At 43.2% G+C, this 24,658-nt stretch overlaps 1 protein-coding gene across 2 annotated transcripts in view; it reads left to right on the top strand.

Moving 5' to 3' along the window:
• The window catches only part of SLC49A3 (solute carrier family 49 member 3), a 59,001-nt gene that overhangs the window by 9,716 nt on the left and 24,627 nt on the right, over positions 1–24,658 (top strand). For both annotated transcript variants that reach the window (XM_075825530.1, XM_075825531.1), the window contains exons 2-6: positions 669–827; positions 16,659–16,878; positions 17,038–17,114; positions 17,216–17,353; positions 18,905–19,021. In XM_075825530.1, the coding sequence (XP_075681645.1) occupies positions 669–827; positions 16,659–16,878; positions 17,038–17,114; positions 17,216–17,353; positions 18,905–19,021 (711 nt within the window). The remainder of the gene's footprint in view (positions 1–668; positions 828–16,658; positions 16,879–17,037; positions 17,115–17,215; positions 17,354–18,904; positions 19,022–24,658) is intronic.

The raw sequence follows: 24,658 nt of genomic DNA, 5'->3' as shown, positions 1-24,658 counted from the left end.
TAAAATCGAGAGAATTAAAGGATGCCACAGCTGTATGGATGTGAACATGCATTAGCATGGATTGGCTGATTGCTAAAAATCGGGCATGCCTCACCTTTGTTTTCCCTGATGGCAGATGTCGGGGAACAGTCAGGCTTTCCCACATGTTAGATTGTCAGCGGAATCTGCAGATCTTTATCGAGTGTGTATGGCCAGTTTTACTCTTTTGAAGGTATATCTTTCCATTCTACAAAGCGGTTTCTGAAGTTTTTTTTTTTTTGTTATTTTGTTTTATTCTGGAGATCTTTTCAGGAACAGGGGGAGTGCACACAGTTATTTTGATGTGGAAAACGTGCCAAAAAACGGCCGAAAATGGCTCCCATTGATTTCAATGGGAGGCGGTGGCTTTTTTTCCCCCCGCGAGGGATATGCCCTATCTTCGGGCGTTTACGCCTCTGACCTCCCATTGACATCAATCGGAGGCAGAGTAAGCGTATTTCGCAGTGTTTTTTGCCCGCAGCGCTCAATGGCAGCGGGAGAAAAACGCAGCGAAAATCAGCGTGCAGGCGGATTGAAATCTGCCTCAAAATTCCAAACTGAATTTTGAGGCAGATTTTCCGCCTGCAAAAAACTCAGTGTGAACCCAGCCTTAGCTAAATCTGTTTTAAACCTTTCTTTTTATGTTTCAGTTGTGGATCAGCTTTGCTCCAGTAGCCGATCTGACTGCCAGTTACTTGAAATGCTCTCTGGATACAGTCAACTATTTATCCCTTGTGTATCTTGTTATATCAATACCAATCGGCTTTCTTGCATCCTGGCTGCTGGACACGCTGGGCTTAAACTATGCAGTAAGTTTATTTCAAATATTATACCTTGCTCAAATTTTCTGTGTTTTGCAATCAATATCAAAGAGTGATAGATGTGTTTATATTTTATAATTTTACCAACCACTCACTGAGTATTCACACCTATAAAATAGGGATCCAAGGCCCTAGATGCACTTAAAGGGCCCCTCAAAACTGCTGACATTGCCATATAGAGGATGGGAATAGCAGTGTAATTATACCTGGGGTGTGAGAAATACAGGTTTTAATGTCCCTGATGCCGCAAGTGCTACAGTGGTGGCCTCATGTTGAGTGCTTTGAATGACCGCTTTGGTGCATCTTATGCACCAAAATACGCCTCAAAAAATGCTTGATTAAGCTCTCCATTCAAATCAATGATTCCCATTGCGCCGTTAGCACATGCAATGCATTTTTTTATGCGCCCCAAATGTTCCCATAGTCATTGGAAGTCCTAATTAGGCTTCAAGAAACGTGACAAAAATGCACCCAAAACACGTCAAAAAACGCATGCCGACAACGCATCAAAAACGCATGTATTTTAAAAAGCGCTTCACAAAAAACGCTAGGGCATTTGACACGTTTACACTTTTTTTTTTTTAGCGTCATGTGAACAAGGCCTAAAGGCTACTAAACGCTTTGAAATTAGCCTCATGGGTATTTTTACTAAAATGCATTTAGAGCGGGAGGACAGCACTGCCAACACGGTCCGAGAGGTCAAATGAGAACCTCTCTTTATGTACTACTTTAAACTTTCGTACTGTGCCGCCAGGACGGGACTGCCGGTCGGCTCCTAATGACTTCAGTTAGGTGCCGGCACATTGAGCCAATAAGACTCTTTGGGTGCCTGTGTTGCCTTACTAGGAGCTGCTCAGCAGTACCGCGCTGGCGGCACAGTGCCCAGGAAGTGAGCCGTGTACACAGATAAGCAGAATGGCTCACCCAGCAAGAATGGTTAGATGAGCTATAAAATGTTAATAGTGATAATTATGCAGCGGACAAAACTCTGTGGGCAGATGTCGCAGGTTTTTATTCGTTTTTTGAACAGTGGGTGCTACAAGTGTATCTCCAGCGTGGGCATAGAAGGCTGGCTTACACAGGCAGAGATCAGCTGGAACAATTAGCAGAACTATGACAACTGTGTCACTTCAGTTAGAAGCCAGAGCTTCCTATAGTTTTCCTCCTTACCAGAGTATATAGAAGGGTCAAAGAGGACAGAGGAAGAAGGAGACTAATCTGTAGCCGTGCCCCGGGCAGTCCTCAGAGGAGAGAGAGCTTGAGGTAAGAAGATCGCCTATGGTTCTTTTCCTCACCATCAGCCCTGACAAATTTGGGACAAAATTGTGCAGTTTTGCTATGATTCCAAGCAAAAGAAACACAATTTTTTTTATCAGTGTGTGAACCCAGCTTGACTGGAATGGGATCTGTTCAAATCCCACCTGACACTGCTGCACATTCATTTCTAATTGTGATAACTGAAAAAGTACTGCTTATATTAAGTAGTGCTATACCGTGCCCTCCTGAACCACAGATTTGCGCAGCCCAAATAAAATGGATGTCTGGGGGCGACATTTGTACAGTTCCTCTATTTCAGCTATTTTTGCTTTGACTTCGTCTGTTTGCATGGTCTTCTGCCCTGGTCCCTGAGTAGCAGGCGTCGTGCTTCAAGAAAGGTAGTGTGCACACTTATGTTCAGTGTGCAATATAAAATAGGTTTAGAATTACCGGTACCGAAACTCGCTATTTATGCAAGAAAGCATTGTTATAAACTATAGTAATGTTTCCCTGTATAAATAGTGAGTTTTTAAACAATATGTATTCCTAAGTTTTATTAATTAGAATTACTGCAAATTACGTACTCCTCCTCGGCTAAAAAGACTCTAAAAAGGGAGGAGTATTGTTATGCTGCTGGAATTTTTTTTACCTCTGGCTGCACTGCTGTTGACTGGTAAACAGGCTTTTGGTCAGACCGTAGTGTTTTCCCATTATTATCTGTGTGCATTCACCCCAGCCCAGGTTCCGATTGCCTCTTAATTTGTTATTACTCGAATATCCCCATATCATCCATATACTGGATAGGTCATAACTGCTAGATCGGTCTCCCACCCAGCTCCAAGAGCACTGCCAGGAAGAGTTGAATGAATCGGCATTCGAGCAATCGCCGCTGTTGGATTGGAGTAAAGACCACGCAGAGCCGTCAAGAAAGGACCCGAAATCCCAAATGACTTCATAGTTTCAAACATAAATGGCCATCCCAAGCGATCAAACATCTTCTCCGCATCCAGGCTAAGAAGGATCGCTGATTCCTCTTGCTTGTGAAGGGCATCAATAATATCAAGGGCCCTCCGTGTGTTATCTCCCCCTTGTCTAAGGGGCACAAAGCCCACCTGATCTTTATGAATCAAAGATGGGAGCAAGACATTAAGTCTATTTGCAAGGAGTCGAGTAAAAATTTTTAGTTCCGAGTTCAAAAGAGCTATGGGTCTATAATTGGAGCAATCTGCGTGGTCCTTACCCGGTTTAGGGATCAGTGTCATGTGAGAATGCAGGAACGTTTGAGGGATGGGAGAACCCTGTAGGAAGGCGTTAAACAAGGAAACTATCTTTGGAACCAGGATCTCTGCAAAAGTCTTATACTCATATGTGAAGTCATCCGGCCCAGGGACTTTACCACCAGGGAGGTCCTTCAGTATATCAGACAACTCCTCCGCAGAGATCAGGGCATTCAAAGAAGAAAGCTCCGTGTCTTTTAATCTGGGGAGATTACGTGATGAGAGGTAAGTTTGGAGCGGTTCCTGCAGACGGTCTGGATCAGAGGGTTAATGTGGTTGGCAAAAGATAGCAGGATTTATAGTAGTCATGGAAGAGTGTGGCTGTCGTGTCTGAGTGATAGCGCAGGCCTCCTCCAACATCTCGAACAGCCTGCGGAGTGTGAGCAGTCGCCTGATCCCTCAATAGACGGGCTAGAAGCGAATGGGCTTTGTTGCCCTTGTCATAATATCCGTTTCGTGTATAAAAGTGATTTTTCTACTCCTTTCATTGCTAAATCCTGAAGCGAGTAGAAAGTCCCGCGAGGGTGGGAGATGGAGTGGCGTGCGTAAGAGAAGCTCTGTCCATAATCGTGGCGAACGGGATATTGAAGTCCCCACCTACCAACCATGCTCCCCTAGGGAGGTTTTGTAGTTTGGAGAAAATTCTACGCAGGAATGGGATCTGCGCATTATTAGGGGAGTAGACGTTACATAGAACAATGAGCTGGCCAGACAAAGTGCCCTCTAAGATAACAGATCTACCCCCAGGATCTAAATGTGAGGTATGTTCCTGTATGGGACACGTAGTGGAAATCAGAATGACAACACCCTCCCTCTTATGACCAGAAGAGGCAGAATACACAACAGGATACGCCCCGCGAGCAAAACGAAATGAACCAGAAGAATTTAAATGTGTCTCCTGTAGAAAGGCGACCTCCGCTCCAAGTAACTTCAGCTCTCTAAGAAGCAAGCGTCTCTTTACATTGGAGTTGAGGCTCTTTACATTAAGTGTGACAAATTTAACCATGCTCATAGATGTAGGGGAGAAAAAGAAGGGATGTGGCAAGTGCAAATGTATACAGCTCACAGTTACGTAGAGGCCGGTCTCTGTCAAGTCTCATAGCAAAAAGTTCTCTAGGATACCCTTCATCCAAGGAGGTCCACAGAAGACACAAAGTCATCCCATCTATTAGCGTGGAGAGAGGTATAAAGGAAGGGAGAAACACTGGGAGAGAAAAAAAACAGGGAAACAAAACAAATATCAGAAATAACAAAAGAAAATACATGAAATCAATGCACATCAGTTAAACAACGGAATGTACTACCAGGGGAAGTATGTTACCCTGGAGTGGGCGTTTTTTAAAGCAATTAAAAGCTTGCAATACAATATTACCCTTTTGCAACTCTCTCCAAAAACAGAGGGAGAACTGCAAAAATTATATCCAAATCAAGGAGGAGGTCGGGTCTCAGCCATCAAATCACCTTATACAAGAGTACGTATAATTACTCAAAGGCCTAGAAAGAGGTTGGTGAGCTAAGTTGTCTTTGACCGATCCTACCCTGCCACAGTTTACTTTAAAGGAATAAAGAAAATCAAGATGAAACAAGAAATATAAGCTTAAATCAGCCTAAAACCGTTCAACTGGTGAAGAGAACATCTGGTATAAATGACCAGAATCCTTCACATAAATCACACAGGTGCCTTGAAACAGCGTAGCATCCATCAATTCGGATCAGGTCTCGGGGATCTGCGGCTTGGTGATTGTCGTGGAGAGAGCCTCCGCTTGTTTCTGACTGATTGCCAGACTGGAGGCGGAGGAGAAGGTGGCAGAGGAGTCTCCCAATTCTGCATCTTGGGTGTAGGTATACCAAAGGTATCACAGAAGTAAGGCAAATCCCCCGGGTATCGCAAGGTGGCAGAGGCACCATCTCTTCGAGCAGTAAGGGAGAACGGGAAACCCCATCTGTAGATAATATTATGGTCACGCAAGGTAGCAAAAAGAGGATGAAGCAGTTGTCTTTTCTGTAGTGTGATCCAGGAGAGATCCGGAAACAACTGGATTGGGGCACCTCCATAAGCCAAGTTTTTACGCTGTCTGGCTTTGAGCATAATGTCCTCCTTTAGTATGGAAATCTTGAACTCTGGGTTGAGCTGTGATTGATTTCAGTTTCAATGCCCGATGTGCTCTGTCAAGCGGTATCTTATGAGACGGGGTGCACCCAAAATGTCGTTAAAGATAGTCTCTAACACGAGATGAAGGTCTTCTGCTCCCGAGTTCTCAGGTATACCCCTTATCCGTATGTTGTGACGACGTCCCCTGTTATCCAGATCCTCCAGATGTAATTGCATGTCTCTAATGGACGCAAGCTGAGAGGACACAGTAGATTGTAGGACAGAAACATGGCATCTAGTAGCATCATGGTCGTCCTCCAGAGACTCCCCCCCCCCCCCCTTGTAGCAATTTGGTGCATATGCTGAGAAACCACCACCAATTCTGAACTAAAGGTTTCCTTCACCTCCTGTCTCATACTCTTGAAGTCCTCTTTAATGGGCAATTGTGAAAAGCATTCCCTCCACATTTGAGGCATATCCGAGGGTGGCGAAACAGGCTCATCCTGATCCGAATCTGAGGCATACATAGGGATCTGAGCATATGGGGTTAAAGATGGTGTGTCCCCCAAATCATCCCCCACCACCGGCTGCTGGGAAGATCTATAGGTGGGACACGGTATCCCCTTATGCTGGGCTGAGGACCTTTTGGGGTTTAGGTGCAGCCAAGAATAGAGGGGCTGTTTGGTCTGGGGACTGTAGCATTGGTGGAACAGTCAGCATGAGGGCAGGGTCCCCCTCTGGTAGTGGTGCACCACGCGGCATGGTGGCCGCAGCCCCACCCAAATGAGGTCTGTCTCTCCCCTGACTGTCAGGCGAAGCACTGGCCAATATAGGGGAGCCAGGGGGAATCGCTGGAGCCTTCAGGCCCTGTGGCTGGAAAGCCATGTCGTCCATCTGCAGGGACAGCTCCGTCTGCTGGCACGAGGAGGCCAAAGATGGCGGCTGATGTAGCTGGGGGAGCGGAGTGGCCTGTCTCCGCAAAAAGTAGCCGTCCAACGTCGGTGGAGCAGGAGTGACCTGATGAGGCACTGCAGGGGTGAGTCCAGACCCTTGGGGTCTCTTTTTCCCCTTAGGTGGGCACCTGTGAGTGCTATTGGCGGCTGTTGCTGTGTGGCAGGGCACGGAGGTCTGGGATTATGCGACCGGCGCCATTAGCTGTTGGCCACGCCCTGGCAGCAGTCTTGAATCTGTAAGGAGCGAGGGACACGGGTTACCCGTTCTAGCAATGGGTGGGGGTTCCAGCAGTCTGAACCCACGGATCTAGCAGTTAGCACCCATCCAGTGGATAGATAATAATTTATCATTACCGGATTGCCCGTTTAACCCCATCTTGTTAGAAAAGAAGGCAAGTTTCTGCACACATCTCTAATGCAGATTTATGGGAACACCTGTTCAGGCATGTCCAGCTTTTCAGTATATTCACACGGTGCAGTCAAATCGCGGTTTATTGTCCTGATTTGCAAAACTGCGGCATTTGACCTCACTGTGTCAATATACACTTTGTGTTTCTAGATAAATTCAGTGTCTAGAATTACCTAAATTCTGTATTTATGCAGAAGCATTGTTATAAGTTATATTAATGTTTCTTTGCATAATTAGCGAGCTGCCTAGAGCACTGAACATGTAGCACTTGTGATCACGGCGCCGGGAACTTTAAAACTTGAAATTCTCAGTCATGCAACCTGCATGAATGTCACCCCAAGGATTGTTAGGCTGTGTTCACACGACCTATTTTCAGGCGTAATGGAGGCGTATTACGCCTAAAAAGACGGCTCCAATACGTCGGCAAACATCTGCCCATTACTTTCAATGGGTCTGCCGATGTACTGGGCCGGCGACCTGTCATTTTATGCGTCGCTGTCAAAAGACGACGCGTAAAATTACAGCCTCGGCAAAAGAAGTGCAGGACACTTCTTGGGACATTTTTGGAGCAGTTTTCTCATAGACTTGAAAACAGCTCCAAAAACGGCCAAAAAAACGCTGCGAAAACGCAGTGAAAAACGTAAGTTGCTCAAAAAACGTCTGAAAATCAGGTGCTGTTTTCCCTTGAAAACAGCTCCGTATTTTCAGACGTTTTTGGCTCAGCGGGTGAACATACCCTAAGGGTATGTTCACACTCACTAATTACGGACGTAATTCGGGCGTTTTTGCCCCGAATTACGTGCGAAAATAGCGCCTCAATAGCGTTGACAAACATCTGCCCATTGAAAGCAATGGGCAGACGTTTGTCTGTTCACACGAGGCGTAATTTACGCGCCGCTGTCAAATGACGGCGCGTAAATAGACGCCCGCGTTAAAGAAGTGACCTGTCACTTCTTTGGCCATAATTGGAGCCGTTATTCATTGACTCCAATGAATAGCAGCGCCAATTACGTCCGTAATGGACGCGGCGTTCAAGCGCCTGCACATGCCGTTACGACTGAAATTACGGGGATGTTTTCAGGCTGAAACATCCCCGTAATTTCAGCCGTTACGGACGCCCTCGTGTGAACATACCCTTACACTGCTGTTCCCATCCTCTATATAGAGCTGTAAGCAGTTTTGAGGGGTTAAAACTGCTCACGAATTCCCTTTAAGACAAGTTTTATTTTTTCCAACATGCAACCAATATTGGCTTAAAAAGGTCCTTGTGGCCGAAATGTCCCTTTGCTATTTTTCGCTTTTACTCATTCGAAAGAAATAAAACTTATCTATTAAGTGGACCTGGTGACTTGCGTCCCTATTTTCTCCTTGATGTTATATGCGGTAGTGGTGGAATACTCCTCGAAAGAGCATGACCACTGGAGTAGTGCTAGGGAACCCAATCTTTCTTGTGACTATGAACAGAACACTCAAAAATGAGGTACCAATAGGACATGAATAGATGTCCTTCACTTAAATGGCAGATCAAGCTCAAAGCAGATCTGTACCACACTTGCGGTGTGTGTCAGGCGATTCAGTGCTTGAGTCCAATGATATTCATATATTCATTCTCCCTCCAGCCCCTGATTGACACAAGAGAAATGTATCAATCAGCGGCGGGGGGAACGTGAATATATGAAGATCATTAACTCAAGCCCTAAATCTCCAGAGGCACACCGCAAGTGTAAAGTTGTATTTCTCCAAAACTATGGAACATTACTGAATAAGTGACAGACCGCTGAAATCGGCATGTAGATCACTACTTAATGGTTCCCTCAGACAGGGCAGCATAAATAGTTTTTAAAAAAAATTAGAGACCGTACAAATGTGATAAAAAAAAATCAATACTCACCTGTTAAATTCTCCGCCACTCCAGCGGTGATGCTCCAGTGGTCTTTTGTTTACTTGTCCTGCAGTAACTATGTGCGGTTCATCCACGTGACTGCTGCAGCCAATCGGTGGTCTTAGCGTTCTTATGCCATACATGCAAGCTTCTCCACTGAGGCCAGTTATTGGCTGCAGCGTTCACGTGAATATATGGAACATCATCACTGCAGCAAAGTAAACATAAGCAGACAAGGAATACCGGCGCTGGAGCAGCGGGGGATTTTTACAGGTGAGTAGTGTTATGTTTTTTTCATTTTATCACATTTCCTACAGTCAGTCTGATATTTATTTATTTTGTTAACCCCCCCGGAAAACCTCTTTAACCCCTTAATGACCGGGCCATTTTGCACGTTAACCCCTTTAGGACACAGCCTGTTTAATAACTCCGGAACGCTTTTACCTATCCAAGCGATTCTGAGATTGTTTTCTCGTGACATATTGTACTTTATGTTAGTGAAAAAATTTGGTCGATAAATTCAATATTTATTTGTGAAAAACTTCAAATTTTAGCAAAAATTAGCATTTTTCTAAATTTAAATGTATTTGCTTGTGAAACCGATAGTAATACCACACAAAATAGTTACTAGTTAACATCCCCCATATGTCTACTTTATGTTTGCATCATTTTTTTTCACGTACTTTTGTTTTTCTAGGACGTTACGAGGCTTAGAACTTTAGCAGCAATTTCTCATATTTTCAATAAAATTTCAAAAGGCTATTTTTTCAGGGACCAGTTCAGTTCTGAAGTGGCTTTGAGGGCCTTATATGTTAGAAAGTCCCCATAAATCACCCCATTTTGAAAACTGCACCCCTCAAGGTATTCAAAACCACATTCAGAAAGTATTTTAACCCTTTAGGCGTTTCACAGGAATTAAGGCAAAGTAGAGGTGAAATTTACAAATTTCATTTTTTTTTGCCGAAATTTATTTGTAATAAAAAAAAATCTGTAACACAGAAGGTTTTACCAGAGAAACGCAACTCAATATGTATTGCCCAGATTCTGCAGATTTTAGAAATACCCAACATGTGGCCCTAGTGTCCTAATGGACTGAACCACAGGCCTCATAAGCAAAGGAGCACCTAGTAGATTTTGGGGCCTCCTTTTTTTAGGAATATATTTTAGGCACCATGTCTGGTTTGAGGAGGTCTTGTGGTACCTAAACAGTCGAAACCCCCAAAAAGTTACCCCATTTTGGAAACTACACCCCTCAAGGCATTTTTCTAGGGGTATAGTTAGCATTTTGACCCCACAGTTTTTTTGCAGAATTTAGTGGAATTAGTCTGTGAAGAAGAAAATCACCTATTTTTCTGTGGAAACATATAATTTTTACAAGGAATAAAGGAGAAAAAGCCGCCCAACATTTGTAAAGCAATTTCTCCCGATTACGGCAATACCCCATATGTGGTCTTAAACTGATGTTTGGACCCACAGCAAGGCTCAGGAGGGAGGGAGCGCCTTTTGGATTTTGGAGTGCAGATTTTGCTGGATTGGTTTTCAGTGCCATGTTGGGTTTGCAACGCCCCGGAGGGACCAAAACAGTGGAAACCCCCCAAAAGTCACCCTATTTTGGAATCTACACCCCTCAAGGAATTTTTCTAGGGGTATAGTGAGCATTTTGGCCCCTCAGGATCTTTTTTAGAGCTAAGGTGACCAAAAAACAGCGATTTTGGCGCTTTAAATTCTTTATTTATTACAGCGTTCACCGTGCGCAATAAATTACGTTTTAATTTATTCTGCCGGTCGGTACGATTACGCCGATACCATATGTGTATAGTTTTTTTTACGTTTTGCAGCGTTTGCACAATAAAATGAAGTTTCTATAAAATAATTTATTTTCTGAGACACGCTATTCTGAGCCGTAACTTTTTTATTTTTTCGTCAAAAAAGCTGTGGGAGGTCTTGTTTTTTGCGGGATGGGTTGTAGTTTTTATTGGTACCATTTTGGGGTAAATGCGACTTTTTGATCACTTTTTATTCTATATCTTGGGAGGGGTGGTGACCAAAAAATAGCGATTCTGACAGTTTTCCGTTTTATTTTGTTTGCTGCGTTCACCGTGCGGAAAAATTAACATTATAGTTTGATAGTTTGGGTCGTTACGAACGCGGCGATACCAAATATGTGTACTTTTTTTTCCCTATAATAAATGACTTATTATAGGAAAACAAAACCTTTTTATTTTTACACTTTTATAAAACATTTTTATTAACTTTTTTTTTTACTTTTTACACTTTATATTTTTGACCTGCAGCTCTGATCGCTGCTAGAATACATTACACTACCTAGGTAGTGTAATGTATTCCAACTGTCAGTGTGACGTCACAGTCACTCTGACAGTTGGTCTACGAGGATCAGCAGAGGCTGATCCTCATAGGCTGACATACATGGCAGACCTGGGGGCCGTTGTCTGGCCCCCGGGTGCCATCACAAGCATCAGAAGCCTTTTAGAAAAAAATTACTTGTTTTTGCATTGCCGCATTCCAAGAGCCGTAACGTTTTGATTTTTCCGTCAATGTGGCCGTATGGGGGCTTGATTTTTGCGGGCCAATGTGTAGTTTTCATTAGTATTATTTTGGGGTACATAGGACTTATAGATTAATTTTTATTTAATTTTTTATGGGGGGAATGGGAGAAAAGAGCGAATTTTGCCGTTGTTTTTTGCGGTTTTTTTTGGACGCCGTTCATCCGGCAGTTTAATGTGTTAATTTTATTGTTCAAGTTGTTACGATCGCGGGGATACCATATATGTGTATGTGTTATTTGTTTTGCCACTTTTACTAAATAAAACCACTTTTTGGGCAAAAAAAAGTAGTTTTATTTTATTTTCACTGTAATAATTTTTTATTTTTTTTCACCAACTTTATTTAACTGATTGACTTTTTTTGTTTTTTTTAGTCCCACCAGGGGACTTCACTATGCGATCTGCTGATCGCATATATAATGCTTCGGTATACTTAGTATACCGAAGCATTATTGCCTGTCAGTGTAAAACTGACAGGCAAGATGTTAGGCCATGCCTCCGACATCGCCTAACAGGCAGATGCTGAAGGCAGACCTGGGGGTCTTTGTTAGACCCACGCTGCCATGGAAACCCGACGGCGACCCGCGATTTCTTTGCGGGGGCGCCGATAGGGTGACAGAGGGAGCTCCCTCCCTCTGTCAAACACATTAGATGCCGCTGTCACTATTGACAGCGGCATTTAATGGGTTAAACTGCCGGAATCGGAGCGCACTTCGATTCCGGCAGTTGCAGCAGGAGCCAGGCTGTGTATAACAGCCGTGCTCCTGCCGCTGATCGCGTGGGTACAGTCTCAGTACCCGCGCCATCACAGGACGGATATATCCGTCCTCCTGCGCGAACTAGCAGCTGCTGAGGACGGATATATCCGTCCTTCGGCGTTAAGAGGTTAATGCTGAAAACTGAAATCATAAGCTCTCTGTTGCTAAACGCAGAGCTCAAAGCGAGCACTATGTTCACCACCTCTGACGCAAGCCCTAGGGTAGAGAAAATTTCACTGCTGATAACTCACCAGTAAGGAACATTTTAACCACCTGTCAGCCCCTCGCTCAGCACCCAGCCAAACTTTTAGAGCCACCAAGTATTGAGGGGACTGTATGTAGGTCCCTACATCGCTGTGTAGATTAGGGGTGCATGATGCAGCAAAATATCAATATGATTTCAAAGTTGTGCACCCTCAAACTGTTCAATACTGTGAATTAATGTATTGTAACCAACATGTAGCATGCTGTGCACTAATGAGCGGCGGCGCAGGCCCTGAAGACAGAGAACATGGTGTCCACACTGCAAAGCACCCCCATGTTCTCAGTCCTCAGTGCCTGTCACTTATTAGTGCAGCGCCGGCCACATCACATCATGCTGATCGCGATCAGCAGCGAGGCAATAGCTGTAATAATATGCAACAGTCCAATACATTTTGTTAGTTGTGCTGATTCACCTTCCTTTCACTGCCAGATTTGTTTTCCTAAGAATATGCAGTACAACTTTTTGACACATGGTGGCAAAATACACAAAGCAAATGCTTTGCTATATGCTTAGGCTATGTTCACACAGTATATTTTCAGGCTTATTTAAGAGCTTAAAATGCTCGTATTATGCTAAGAAATAAACTTTTAAATAGGCCTGCATACAGCTTCCCATTGATTCAAAATACACTTACAAAACGCAAAAAATAAATAAATCAAAAACACGTTGAAAGTCAGCTTAAAAAATGCACGGATTTTCTCTTGAAATCAGTCTAGAATGTTTCAGCCTGAACATATGCTATGTGAACACTTTAGCCTAAATGTATAATTTGTACATTTAAAAAAAAAATAAAAAAATGCCATAAGCCAGTTGCAGAAATGCAAAAAATATATATTTTTACAGAAAAATTGTCTGGAAGCAACCCCTCAATAATATCCTGGTGACTGCAAGCCTGCTGCCTTGGGGTTAATTTTCACTCCCATTTAAAATTCTATATATTTATTCAATCATTTGCCAAATGACAGTGATGCCAGAAGATTTTAGAACAGTTAAAGGGGTTGTCCACTACCGGACAACTGATGACCTATCCACCAGATAGGTCATCAGTATACAATGGGTGCTGACACCCAGAAGCCGCACCGATCAGCTGCTCTAGTGGCCTGCGGATACCGGATGTCATTGCACAGTATGCAATGTACGGAGCTGGAAGCACTTGGCTCCGTACATTGCATAGCAGCCGTGCACCTATTTACTTGAATACGGCATCTCAGCCGCTATTCTGTGACCGGAGCCAACGGCTTCTGGCATGGACGTCCGGTGCCCAGAGGCCACAGAAGCAGCGGATAGATGCGCCGGGTGTCTGACCCCGACAGATCATAAACTGATGACCTATCCAGTGGATAAGTCATCCGTGGTCCAGTAGTGGAAAACCCCTTTAAGAATTATTGCATGTATTTTACCTCCATTTACCTAATCTAAGTCAGAACACCACAAAGAGAGCACAAATACTAAAATACTGCACATTTATTTATTGATCACCCACAGCAACCCTTTTTTACTCAAACAGGTTATAAAAGGAACTTAGTTTAGGTGGGGGCAGATTCTCCGCTATAGAGCAGGAGAAGCATGGACTGTCCTTTTCCATAGACCTGAATAGGAGCGCCGGAAATAGCCAAGCCTGCAAATTTTTGCCATTTCCAACAGTCCGCCCCCCCCCCCCCCAGCTCACGCTGCCACAGGTAAACATAGCATGCCGTAAAATTATATTTTGCTTAGCATTTAGCCACGGATTTCTTCTTTTCCCTTGTAATAGGACAGAACGCTGCAAAATGTTATATTTTCTTCAGTTTTGAAAAAAGTATTTATATAAAATATATTTATACAATAACACAAGCAGTCTGTTTATATAGATGATAAAGTATACAGAATAAGGATTCATGCACATGACCATAATCTTGGTCTTGACCGTATGTATAAAGTGAGAAATATGGGATCAGATCCTATTGTGTAAGGCTGGGTTCACACTTGTGTCAGGTGTTTCTGTTGTTCTGCTCCGTCCTCTGAGCAGAACACTGGTCAACCTGAAGTGATGGTTCCGTTGCACTACGGACACCACTGGCGGCCGACGGAACCTATTGACTTTAATGGGTTCTGTCAAGATGTCTGTGATTTTACCAGAAAGCATGGAGCAGCATGGTGCGCCATTGTTTCCAGTATTCTCGGGGGGGAGGATCTGCGACGGAGACCCCTAACGGAGCCTACAACGCAGATGTGAACGAGGAAATCCTGTTTCTTTTGTGAGAATTCTACAACCCAGTCCGTGCTAAAATTTGTAGTATAGATATGATCTAATGAGTCACATCACTGTAATACATTACTGGAAGATGCACAACAAACTGCTTTTTAGGCTTCATTCACATCTGCGTCAGGGTTCCGTTCTGAAGTTCCGTCTGAGCTTTCCGTCAGAACGGAACCCTGACTGAAACTAATGGAAACCATAGGTGACTGATCCGGTGCAAATGGTTTCAGTTTGTGTCAGTTGTGCAAGGTTTCCGTCGTTTTGACGGAATGAATAGCGAAGTCGACTACAGTATTGCTTCCGTCAAAATGACGGAACCCTTGCACAACTGACACAAACGGAAACCATTGGCACCAGATCAGTCACCATTTAAATCAATGGTGATGCACCTTTGGTTTCCGTTAGTTTCAGTCAGGGTTCCGTTCTGATGAAAAGCTCAGACAGAACGTCAGAACGGAGCCCTGACACAGATGTGAATGAAGCCTTACATTGATCTTTGTACAGATAATTCTCTTTTCAAAAGATACCAGTGCACTGTGTGCAGGCATTGGTAATTCTTTAAACAGCCCGGACTCCAGATACATTGTAGCAAACTACCAGAGATTTGTACAGTTGCTGATGGATTTCCTACACTGGATACAATTATATGGCTGAGAGCAAGCCTGGGTCAGCACAGGTTTTCAGCCTGTGAATGTAAACAAGGGTGTTCTCATTCAATATCCGAAAACCAATACCCTGAAAGAGGTGATGAATTGAAACACAAAACCCACATTTATCAATGAATTTCATCTTTTTACTTTTGTATTTTACTCCAGAATAGTGTCTAATCTGCTTTGTGACATATTAATCATTTGCCAGCACTTCGACCCGTTTACACCATGCATGTCACTTTCTAAAAGTGGTATGAAAAGTGGGCGTAGTATATGAGTTTGCCAGGCTTTAGACATTATAAGCAATTGGACTTTTATTAAAAAGTCGCAAATGAGAAAGAAATTTGCATCTCTACTTGACACAGTACCTGTCGTAGAAAAAGTGGCGTGATTTTAGGCACTATGATAGTTAATGGTAGTGATGTATGTTTTGACAGATTTATTGTATAAAACAACTTTAGAATGCAGGGTCCACACTGAGGCCGAGTCAGAAAGGGATTCTTCATAAAAAAAAAAATATATATATATATATATATATATATATATATAAAAGCCCGGAAAACCCTTTTTCATGAGCCATCCGCCTGTGTCAGCAACACATGATTATATCCAGAGGCTCAAAACCTGTTAAACAAAAATGTTTGCACTCACTAACAGCAAGCAGAGATCTGTATATTAGAAAGTTGCATAACTTTTCATTATACAAATAATAAACTTTAAAGGGGTTGTAGAGGATTAGAAAACATGTCTTCTTTCTCCAAAAAACATTGCCACATAGTCCAGGGGTTGTTTATGGTATTCCAGCTTTAGGCTATGTTCACACGGGGTCTTTTGCCGAGTTTTTTGACGCGGAAACCGCGTCGCAAAACTCGGCAGAAACGGCCCGAGAACGCCTCCCATTGATTTCAATGGGAGGCGTCGGCGTCTTTTTCCCGCGAGCAGTAAAACTGCCTCGCGGGAAAAAGAAGCGACATGCCCTATCTTCGGGCGCTTCCGCCTCCGACCTCCCATTGACTTCAATGGGAGGCAGGAGAAAGCGTGTTTTCTGCCCGCGGCGCTCAATGGCCGCGGGCGAAAAACGGCGCGATCATTGCTATTCACACGGAGTATTTTGGGGGAGGAATATCTGCCTCAAAATTCCGTTTGGAGCTTTGAGGCAGATATTCCTCCCCCAAAATACTCCGTGTGAACATAGCCTTACTGTAGTGGATGTGGCTGAGCTGCAATACCACACACAACCTGTGGACAGTTCTGGTGCTGTTTTTGGAAGAAAGCAGCCATGTTTTTCTAATCTAATTATTGGTTTATACATTCCATTAACGGGTTTTCAAGCCTGATCATCAGTGGTGTCCCACAGGTCTCGTCAATGCAAAATGATATAATGCCTATAATCCAGAACATAGGGAAGCATGCCAACACCCTCTAGCTTGTTACTGGAATCTGTAACTGAACATACCATTCTTGTCCTTGCAGATAATTATCAGTTCATGGTTGAACATGGTGGGCTGTCTATTGCGTTCTGCCAGTGCTATCCCATTTTTGAATACTGGGAAAAGTACCTTGGTTTACCTATTTATAGGACAGAGTATTTGTGCTGTGGCCCAGCCTCTTGTGCTCTTTGTTCCTGCTAAACTTGCTGCTGTGTGGTTTCCAGAACATCAACGTGCCACAGCAAATATGATTGCTTCCATGTGTAAGTAATGTATATGTTATATGGATCATTGTGCATGATGTCCGATACAAAAACCTACTTTGTAGACCTAGGACCTTTCCTGTAAATAAAACCTACGACATGCATAGTATTTCACACAAAGATTTCATCGTCTACACAATTTTGTTTTACTTTATCTAGCAAATCCATTTGGCATATTTCTAGCAAACATATTGTCTCCAGTAATTGTCACTCAAGATACAAAGGTTCCATTATTGGTAAGTAAAATGATATGTTTGTATCTTCTTAGTCATTCTTTTATGAACATTAGAACTTCCACCTAAACAAAAATTACTTTTGTATTTTTCTGATATTAAAGAACGGTGTCTATGGCATTCCTGCTGTACTAGCCTGCATTTTGGCAACGGCAGTGGCTACTGAAAAAGCCCCATTGACACCTCCTTCACTCAGTGCCGTTAATTCTACCTCCGAGCCCTTCTTTGCTGGTTTAAAAAAGGTAAGCTCTATAGATACTTGCCATTACTTTGTCTAATTGATGCCTTCGGTAAAACAAACGCTCAAAGGGGCTTTTTAATCTCATAAATTAATGGCATATCACTAAGATATGCCATCTCTTTTTGATTATTGGGGGTAAGACCTGTGGGACACCCACCAATCCTGTGAATGAAGGGGCAGCAGTGATGCTTTAGCAAACGTTTCCCTGCACCCAGGGAACTGTAGCATTAGGCCTAAGTAAAAAATTATTTATACATAATTTCTCCACATTTTTCAAGCCAAATCCTCAACTGTGTCCTTTTAGCATCTCAAGGTGGATTTCGTAAATACTGGAAAAAAAAACAACAAAACTGATTAACATTCTAGTTGGGTAACTGTGGAAGGTCCACATAGGCTTAGCTGCACCCTGTATGTGCAGTTTCACTGACATTATATAGAAAAACGATTATAGTGCAGAAGTGCGCAGAATCATCACTATAGACAGTCCGTGCTGTAGTTAGATTCAGAATTGCTAACACAAGTTATTAAAGGAAACAATGATTGTGCACACTCCTGTACTATAAGCGTTTTTCTATATAATGTCAGTGAAACTGGAGGTACTCTTTATTATGATAGTGGGTAATTTTGATTTGCCAAACATTTGCTACACCATCATTTTCTGTTGTACTGTAGAATCATTGCATGAAATAAAAGCATGCCCACCTTTGAAAAGGGCTGATTAAGGCTATGTTCACACCTGCGTTGTGACATTCTGTTCTGCTCCGTCAGAGGAGCAGAACAAGGGAATAACGGAAGCAAAGGTTCCGTTGCACAATGAACACCGCCGGCAGCCGACGGAACCCATTGACTTCAATGGGTTTCGTTGGCTTTCCATCAGGGTGTCCATGATTTTACCGGAAACAATAGTGCAGCATTCTGCGCTATTGTCTCTGGTAGCCTCCAATGCATCTGTGAACGAAGCCTACCCTAATTATACTGCCTAGTGTCGCACTGTGCAGATTATCAAATAGACCGAGGCTTTGATGTACAGCTATTAAATGACCAGATGACAGTGTTTGTGTTGCAATGATGCCTGATTTTATGATGCACAAAACAGTAAAATGAGGTAAATAGATTATAAAATTAGCAAAATGAATATTCATTACACAAACTTAGTTTTACAAGAAATTGTTTAAGACATTATACAGTAAGGCTTCATGCACACGACCGTAGCCATGTGCACGCCCGTAATTTTCGGGTCGGCCGGCAGCGGACTGTCAGCTGCGAGCCGCCCGTAAATCGCGGGACATGCACATGGCCACGGCCATTATTTTCAATGAGCCCGGACCGCAGAAGACGGCCGTAATAAGACATGTCCGTTCTTTCTGCGGTGCGGTCTCCCGGGCCACGCACAGACCGTAAAAACTACGGTCGTGTGCATGGCCCCATAGAAATGAATGGGGCCGCAATTCTCCCGTGGATTTTCGGGGGAATTGCGGCCGCAAAAGCACGTTCATGTGCATGGGGCCTAAATGTTATATTTTTAAATCAATTGTCTCCTCATCTCTTACAGCTCATAAGAAATAAAGCTTACGTTATACTAATGATTTGCTTTGGAACTGGTCTCGGCATTTTCACCGCTTTCTCTACATTTCTAGAACAAATATTGTGCTTCAAGGGCTATTCAAATGTAAGCATAAAACTCCTTTTCGTATTGTTAAATGGAATCTCGTAATGACTTTTCAGTTTCAACAGTTGAATATAAAGTACTCTGAGGATGTTTTTGTCCGCTTCAAAATGTCACCTAAATATTTTTAAATATTTGTCATATTGAATTTTTCATATTGAATATTTCAGATTTTTAAAGAGGTAATCTAGTCAACATGCTCCTTGGATTGAGAAAATCACTTTAGTGAAGTCTGTGATCTTGGACAACGTCTGATTTCCAGAATGATAGGGCTCTGTAGATTTCAATTTACTTAGAATACTGTATCAGATTTTCATTAACTAAAATCTTTAAACAGTGCCAAAAGGGGTTGTATAGAGCCCCTTTGTTCTGTGAACACCAAATATCACATCCATACGTGAACATGTAAAACTGTGGGAATCAGTTGCTGCTAGGAGTAGGAGTTCTATACTTAGTGAATTTAACTATTCGGCATTAAGGATAAGTTCCGGTTCATAGAAGGTCGGTTGAGTCTGAATGCAGATTTGACCAAAGGCTAGACAATGCATACATAGGGGATGGCAAAAGTGCTCGTTCATCTGCTGATCGCTGCCCTGTTTACAAAGGACAATTATCGGGAACGAGCATTCTGTGAACGCTCGTTTGCCTGAGAATTGGCCAGTGTAAAAGGGTGTTTTATTCCTTTAAGTACCTCTATGTGAGTCTTATAGGCATGAACAGAGAGACTGACTTCCTGTCCACACAGCAGGTGCTATAAGATTTGGTCAGTTAGAGCTGGGGTCATGTAACCGAACGGCAGCCCGGAACAGAGGCTGAAACTACAAGATAAAAAGCCATAGGTGAGTTTTCTAAACACAGTATCATTTATGCCACCTCAATTACAAACAGCTGTGCCCAAAACATTTAATCTGGGAGTGCTTCTTTAGAGTTAAGGTCTACCTTTAGAACCAGTTTTTAGAAAATATTAGGGATTAAAGGTAATCTGTCAAAATGACATACCGCTTTAAATTAGAACATCTTAGTATTGATTGTCACTCTTCACCCTACACCCACAGTCCATGACCCACTCGGCTAGAAAGCAGCTATGAGAAAAAGGAGTCAAGGACTACATTCACTGTACATGGTCAATTTCATGGTCAAAGTTAAGAGGCATCAGGTGATAGACTATGGGCCTCCACAGAACCTGAAAGCACTTTCTTTTCAGTTCTACTGTTTGACATTGTAGGAGGTTGTTTAGTGGGTGTATTTATACTCACTAGTATGCCACTATTAAAGCGGTTGTCTAGTTTAGAAAACCTGTTTTCATATACCCTATTAGGGGGATTGGGTCCTCATCTTTTGGCCAGAATGTAGAGCGGCTGTTAAGAGCTTCTCAGTCTGGAGGACCTGTGCTATCCTGAATTACACAGACAAGCCATTGATATTAATGGGCACTGTGTAATGCTTAATTTTCCCCTTCACCCATGACCGCAGTGAGAGAGGATTCTCCCCCAGGGACAGGAACCCTACAGAATAAAATGGTGAAGCCTCTCCTCCCACTTCAGTGGTTTGCTGTCCCTGGAGAGGAGACCTACAGTCCATGGTACGTTAGGGTTAATGACCTTTTTATGGAGTTGGGAAGAGATCCTGCCGGTATCTGCGGTTGGTCCGGTACGCGCGTGGAGAAAGGAGATGTGGTGCTTCTGGGCTGGCAAGAGCGTTTAGCAGTCGAGTACATCAGGCGTCAGGCTGAGTGTCTGATGTCAGTTCCAGGTGTCAGAGGCGTCTGACGTAGGTTGCGGGGTGGCGCCAAACTTGAAATCAACAGTGATTTGGCGTCCTAAACACTATATAAATTAAACCCCCTGGGCCCAGCATCCCTTGAGTGTTTTTTCCTGCTGGCAGCCTGAAATGGAGGAGTAACTGCAGCGGTTCAGAGGTGGCAAGACCCAGGAAGGAGGTCCTAAGGAGAATCCACCACCACCTAGCATGGTACTCCTTGGAATGTGTCATAAGTGGGCTTCGGACCGACTATTTTTTCTTATATTTTTCTAATGGGTTATTCCTGTGTGTTTCTTAATTAGGATAAATCCAGAAAAGCTCTATCCAATACCAGAAACAAGGAGTGTGTCTAATGTAAAGCCAGACTTTTTCTCTTCATATGAGAAAAAGCTCTGCCAGACATGTATTAATAAGACCATTACTGAAGAATCTCCTTTCCTGTTTCTGGCCATTAAATCCATGATTCATGATGAAATACGCACCTCCCTTAGGGGAAAGACAGTATCTAAAAAAGGCCCTAGTAGTTCTCCAGACCATTTTCATGTCTCTTCCTCAGACGAGGCCCATGGGATAGAAAGTAGGAAATTGTATTCAGCATCCTCCTTCTCGGAGGATGATGAGGAAGTCAGCCCTTTTTTCCAGTGGAAGATACGTACAAGCTACTTAAAGCTATCCGTTCTACTATGACCATTGAAGAGCGTAAACCCTCTCGCTCTGTCCAGGACATCATGTTCGGGGGCTGGCATCCTGGCAGCGTAGGTGTTTTCCAGTATACAAAAATATCCTTTCCCCAATTAAAAAGGAATGGAAGAAACCTGACAAAGGGAGGGCTCATTGCAACGGGGATTAAGCGTAATTATCCCTTTGAGGAAGAAGTGCCTCATGGGACTCTGAGCCCAAGATAGATGTGGCCATTTCCAGGGCTTCTAAGAAAACGGCTTTATCGTTGTTTGATTTGGGTCTCTTGAAAGAACCCCTGGACAAAATAAATGGAAAGCATTCTGAGACGAACTTGGGAATCTGCAGGGGCATCACTCAAGCATAATATTGCTGCTACCTGTACTTCTAGGATCTTGATTCTCTAGTTGAATGAAATAGAGAGTCAATTTAAAGACAAGGTTTCCAGGTTTTAGATCCTTGGTATCCTCCCCACTATTCGCAAGGAGTCTGATTTTTTGGCAGATGCATCTGCTGATGCAGTTAGGCTTTCAGCCCGTTCCTTAGCCTTAGCATTTTCCGCTAGGCGGTCTATTTGGTTAAAAATTTGGTCTGGAGATATGGCATCTAAGTGCCGCCATTGTACCCTTCCCTGTGACTGAATATTTGTTTGGGCCCATATTAGATGATATTCTGGAAAAGGCTGCTGACCGGAACAAAGGGTTTCCCAATGCTCCTGTCCTTCGATATCGTAAGCACTTTCGTCCCTTTAAAAGGTACAGGAGGGAGAGACTGGGTAAAGACAGCGATGACAGGTGGAAAGAGTCTAAAAATAAGAAAAGGGGATTAATCTTTTGTAATTCCTCATGCAAGCAGAGCAATAAACCCAATCCCCAATTACGCCAAGCCCCAGGTGGGTGGAAGACTAACAATTTTTCTACCTGCATGGTCTGACATTTCTTCCAGCTGGAGGGTTCTGGATACAATAAAGCTAAGGCTAGGACTGGTCCAACCTCCCCTACAAAGGTTTATAGTTCCCAAAGCTCAATCCTCGGTGATTTCTAGACCTTGTAAAAAAGCAGGTGTTGGTATCAGTTCTAATAGGGGAAGAGCATCAGGGGTTTTACTCCCATCAATTTTTGGTCAAAAAAACGGAGGGGGTCATAAATTTAAAGGCCTATATCGTTATTCGATAGTCAAAATATTCAAGATAGAGACGATAAAATCTACTATGAATCTCCTGTTTCCCCGATGACGGATGGTGGTAATCGATCTGAAAGATGCCTACGATCATATCCCTATCCACATAAACCATCAAAAATTCCTGAGGGTGGCGGTAGTGATCAAGGGATCCCTTTGTCATTTTCAATACTAGGCATTTTCCTTTGGGATCTCTATTGTGCCCCGGATTTTAACCAAACTAATAGTAGAAGGTGGGGCTCATATCAGGGAAAGAGACATTCTCTTTATTCCATATCTGGACGATTTCCTGATCGTGGGGAGTTCAGCAAAAGACTGCAGCCGCTGTGTGGATCAGGTTCTCTCCATCCTGGGATGGATTGCATATCCCACAAAGTCAAGACTGATTCCCACCAAGCAACCTGGACTCAGACCATCAGATTTTCCTCATTCCAGAGGAGAAGATATTGAAGGCTCACGGCCTTAATTCAGAAACCCATTCTGTCCTGAAGGAGAGCCATGTTTATACTAGGGTCCCTAACAGCTTGTATTTCAGCAGTCCCTTGGGCTCAAAGCCACTCCTGAGATTTACAGTGGGAAAGCCTGTCAGCATGGCATCAGAACATGAAGTTTCTGGAAGGACAGGTGAGTATCTCAGAGAAAAACATTGTCTCCGTGGTTAGACGGGGAATATGTCAGTCTGAGTCCCCTGGCAAATATGCAACCCCCATTACGACCGATATCAGTCCCTCGGGGTGGGGAGCTCATCTGGGAGATCATTATTTTCAGGGCTGTTGGTCAAGGAAAATGTGTTTTAAGTTCTTCCAACTAGAAGGAACGATCAGCAGTTTGAAAGGCCTTACAACAGTCAGAAGAGTGGATTCAGGGCCGCCATGTAAGAATCTTCCCAGACAACATAACCACGGTGTCCAACGTCAATCGACAAGGAGGCATGACATCAACCTCCCTGATGTTAAAGATGAGGAACATTCTAAATTTAGTGTAACACAAGTTTCTCTCTCTGAAAGGAGTAGAGAACACAAAGGCAGATTTTCTGAGTCGTTACCAGTTGAAACAGGGAAACTGGGTAGTAAGTCAGCACACATTTTTCAGAACATCTCTGAACCAATTTGCCAACAGGAAGGTGAAAAGATTTTTTTTCTCTAGACCCAAGGGTGTACCCACTTGAAGTGGATGCCTTGTCCCACAAGTGGTCCTTCACACTGGGTTACGCGTTCCCTCTATTTTCCCTTATCCCGGCAGTTCTCAGGAAAATCGGGGAAGACCGAACAAGGATGATTCTGATAGCCCCCTTCTGGCCAAAGAGAACTTGGTTCTCATTGCTCAGGATTCTGTCAGTCTCGGACCCTTGGGTACTTCCAAATATCCTGTACCTCCCGTCTCAGGGACCAATCCTTCACCCACAATCCAGCGATCTACATCTAACTGCCTGGAACTTGAGAGGGATATCTTAGTCAGGAGGGGTTTCTCTGGAGGATTGGTGGCTACCTTTATTGAAGTTTAGAAAACCTGTTACTTCTAGGATTTATGTTAGAACTTTGAGTAAGTTCCTAAAATCTTCAGCTATTAATCCACTTGAGCTTGGACCACTCCCTATTATCCAGATTTTGGAATTTCTCCAAAAATGTTGAAAGAAGTTATCTACTAGTATCCTTAAGATTCATCTCAGAGCACTCTATTCAATCAAAACATAGCAGACCATCCCTGGATTATGAGGTTCATTAAAGCTTCTTTCAAGAGCAGACCTATTAGGGTCTCTAAAGTTCCCCCTTGGGACTTAAATTTAGTGTTAACAGCCATCACTAGATCTCCCTTTGTGTCTAATTCCATTAGAGCTTTGTCCTTTAAGACCATTTTATTATTAACGCTTCCTTAAGCTTGGCATATTAGTGAGCTTCAGGCTATTTCAGTTAAAGGGGTTGACCAGGTTTTGAAAAACAGGTCTACTTTCTTCCAAAAATAGTGCCACATCTGTCGACAGGTTGGGTCTGGTATTGCAGCTGAGCTTCATTGAAGTGAATT

The sequence above is a fragment of the Rhinoderma darwinii genome, chromosome 1, assembly GCF_050947455.1.
Source record: "Rhinoderma darwinii isolate aRhiDar2 chromosome 1, aRhiDar2.hap1, whole genome shotgun sequence".
NCBI classification, from domain to species: Eukaryota; Metazoa; Chordata; class Amphibia; order Anura; family Rhinodermatidae; genus Rhinoderma; species Rhinoderma darwinii.
This window is presented reverse-complemented; position numbering and strand designations above follow the sequence as displayed.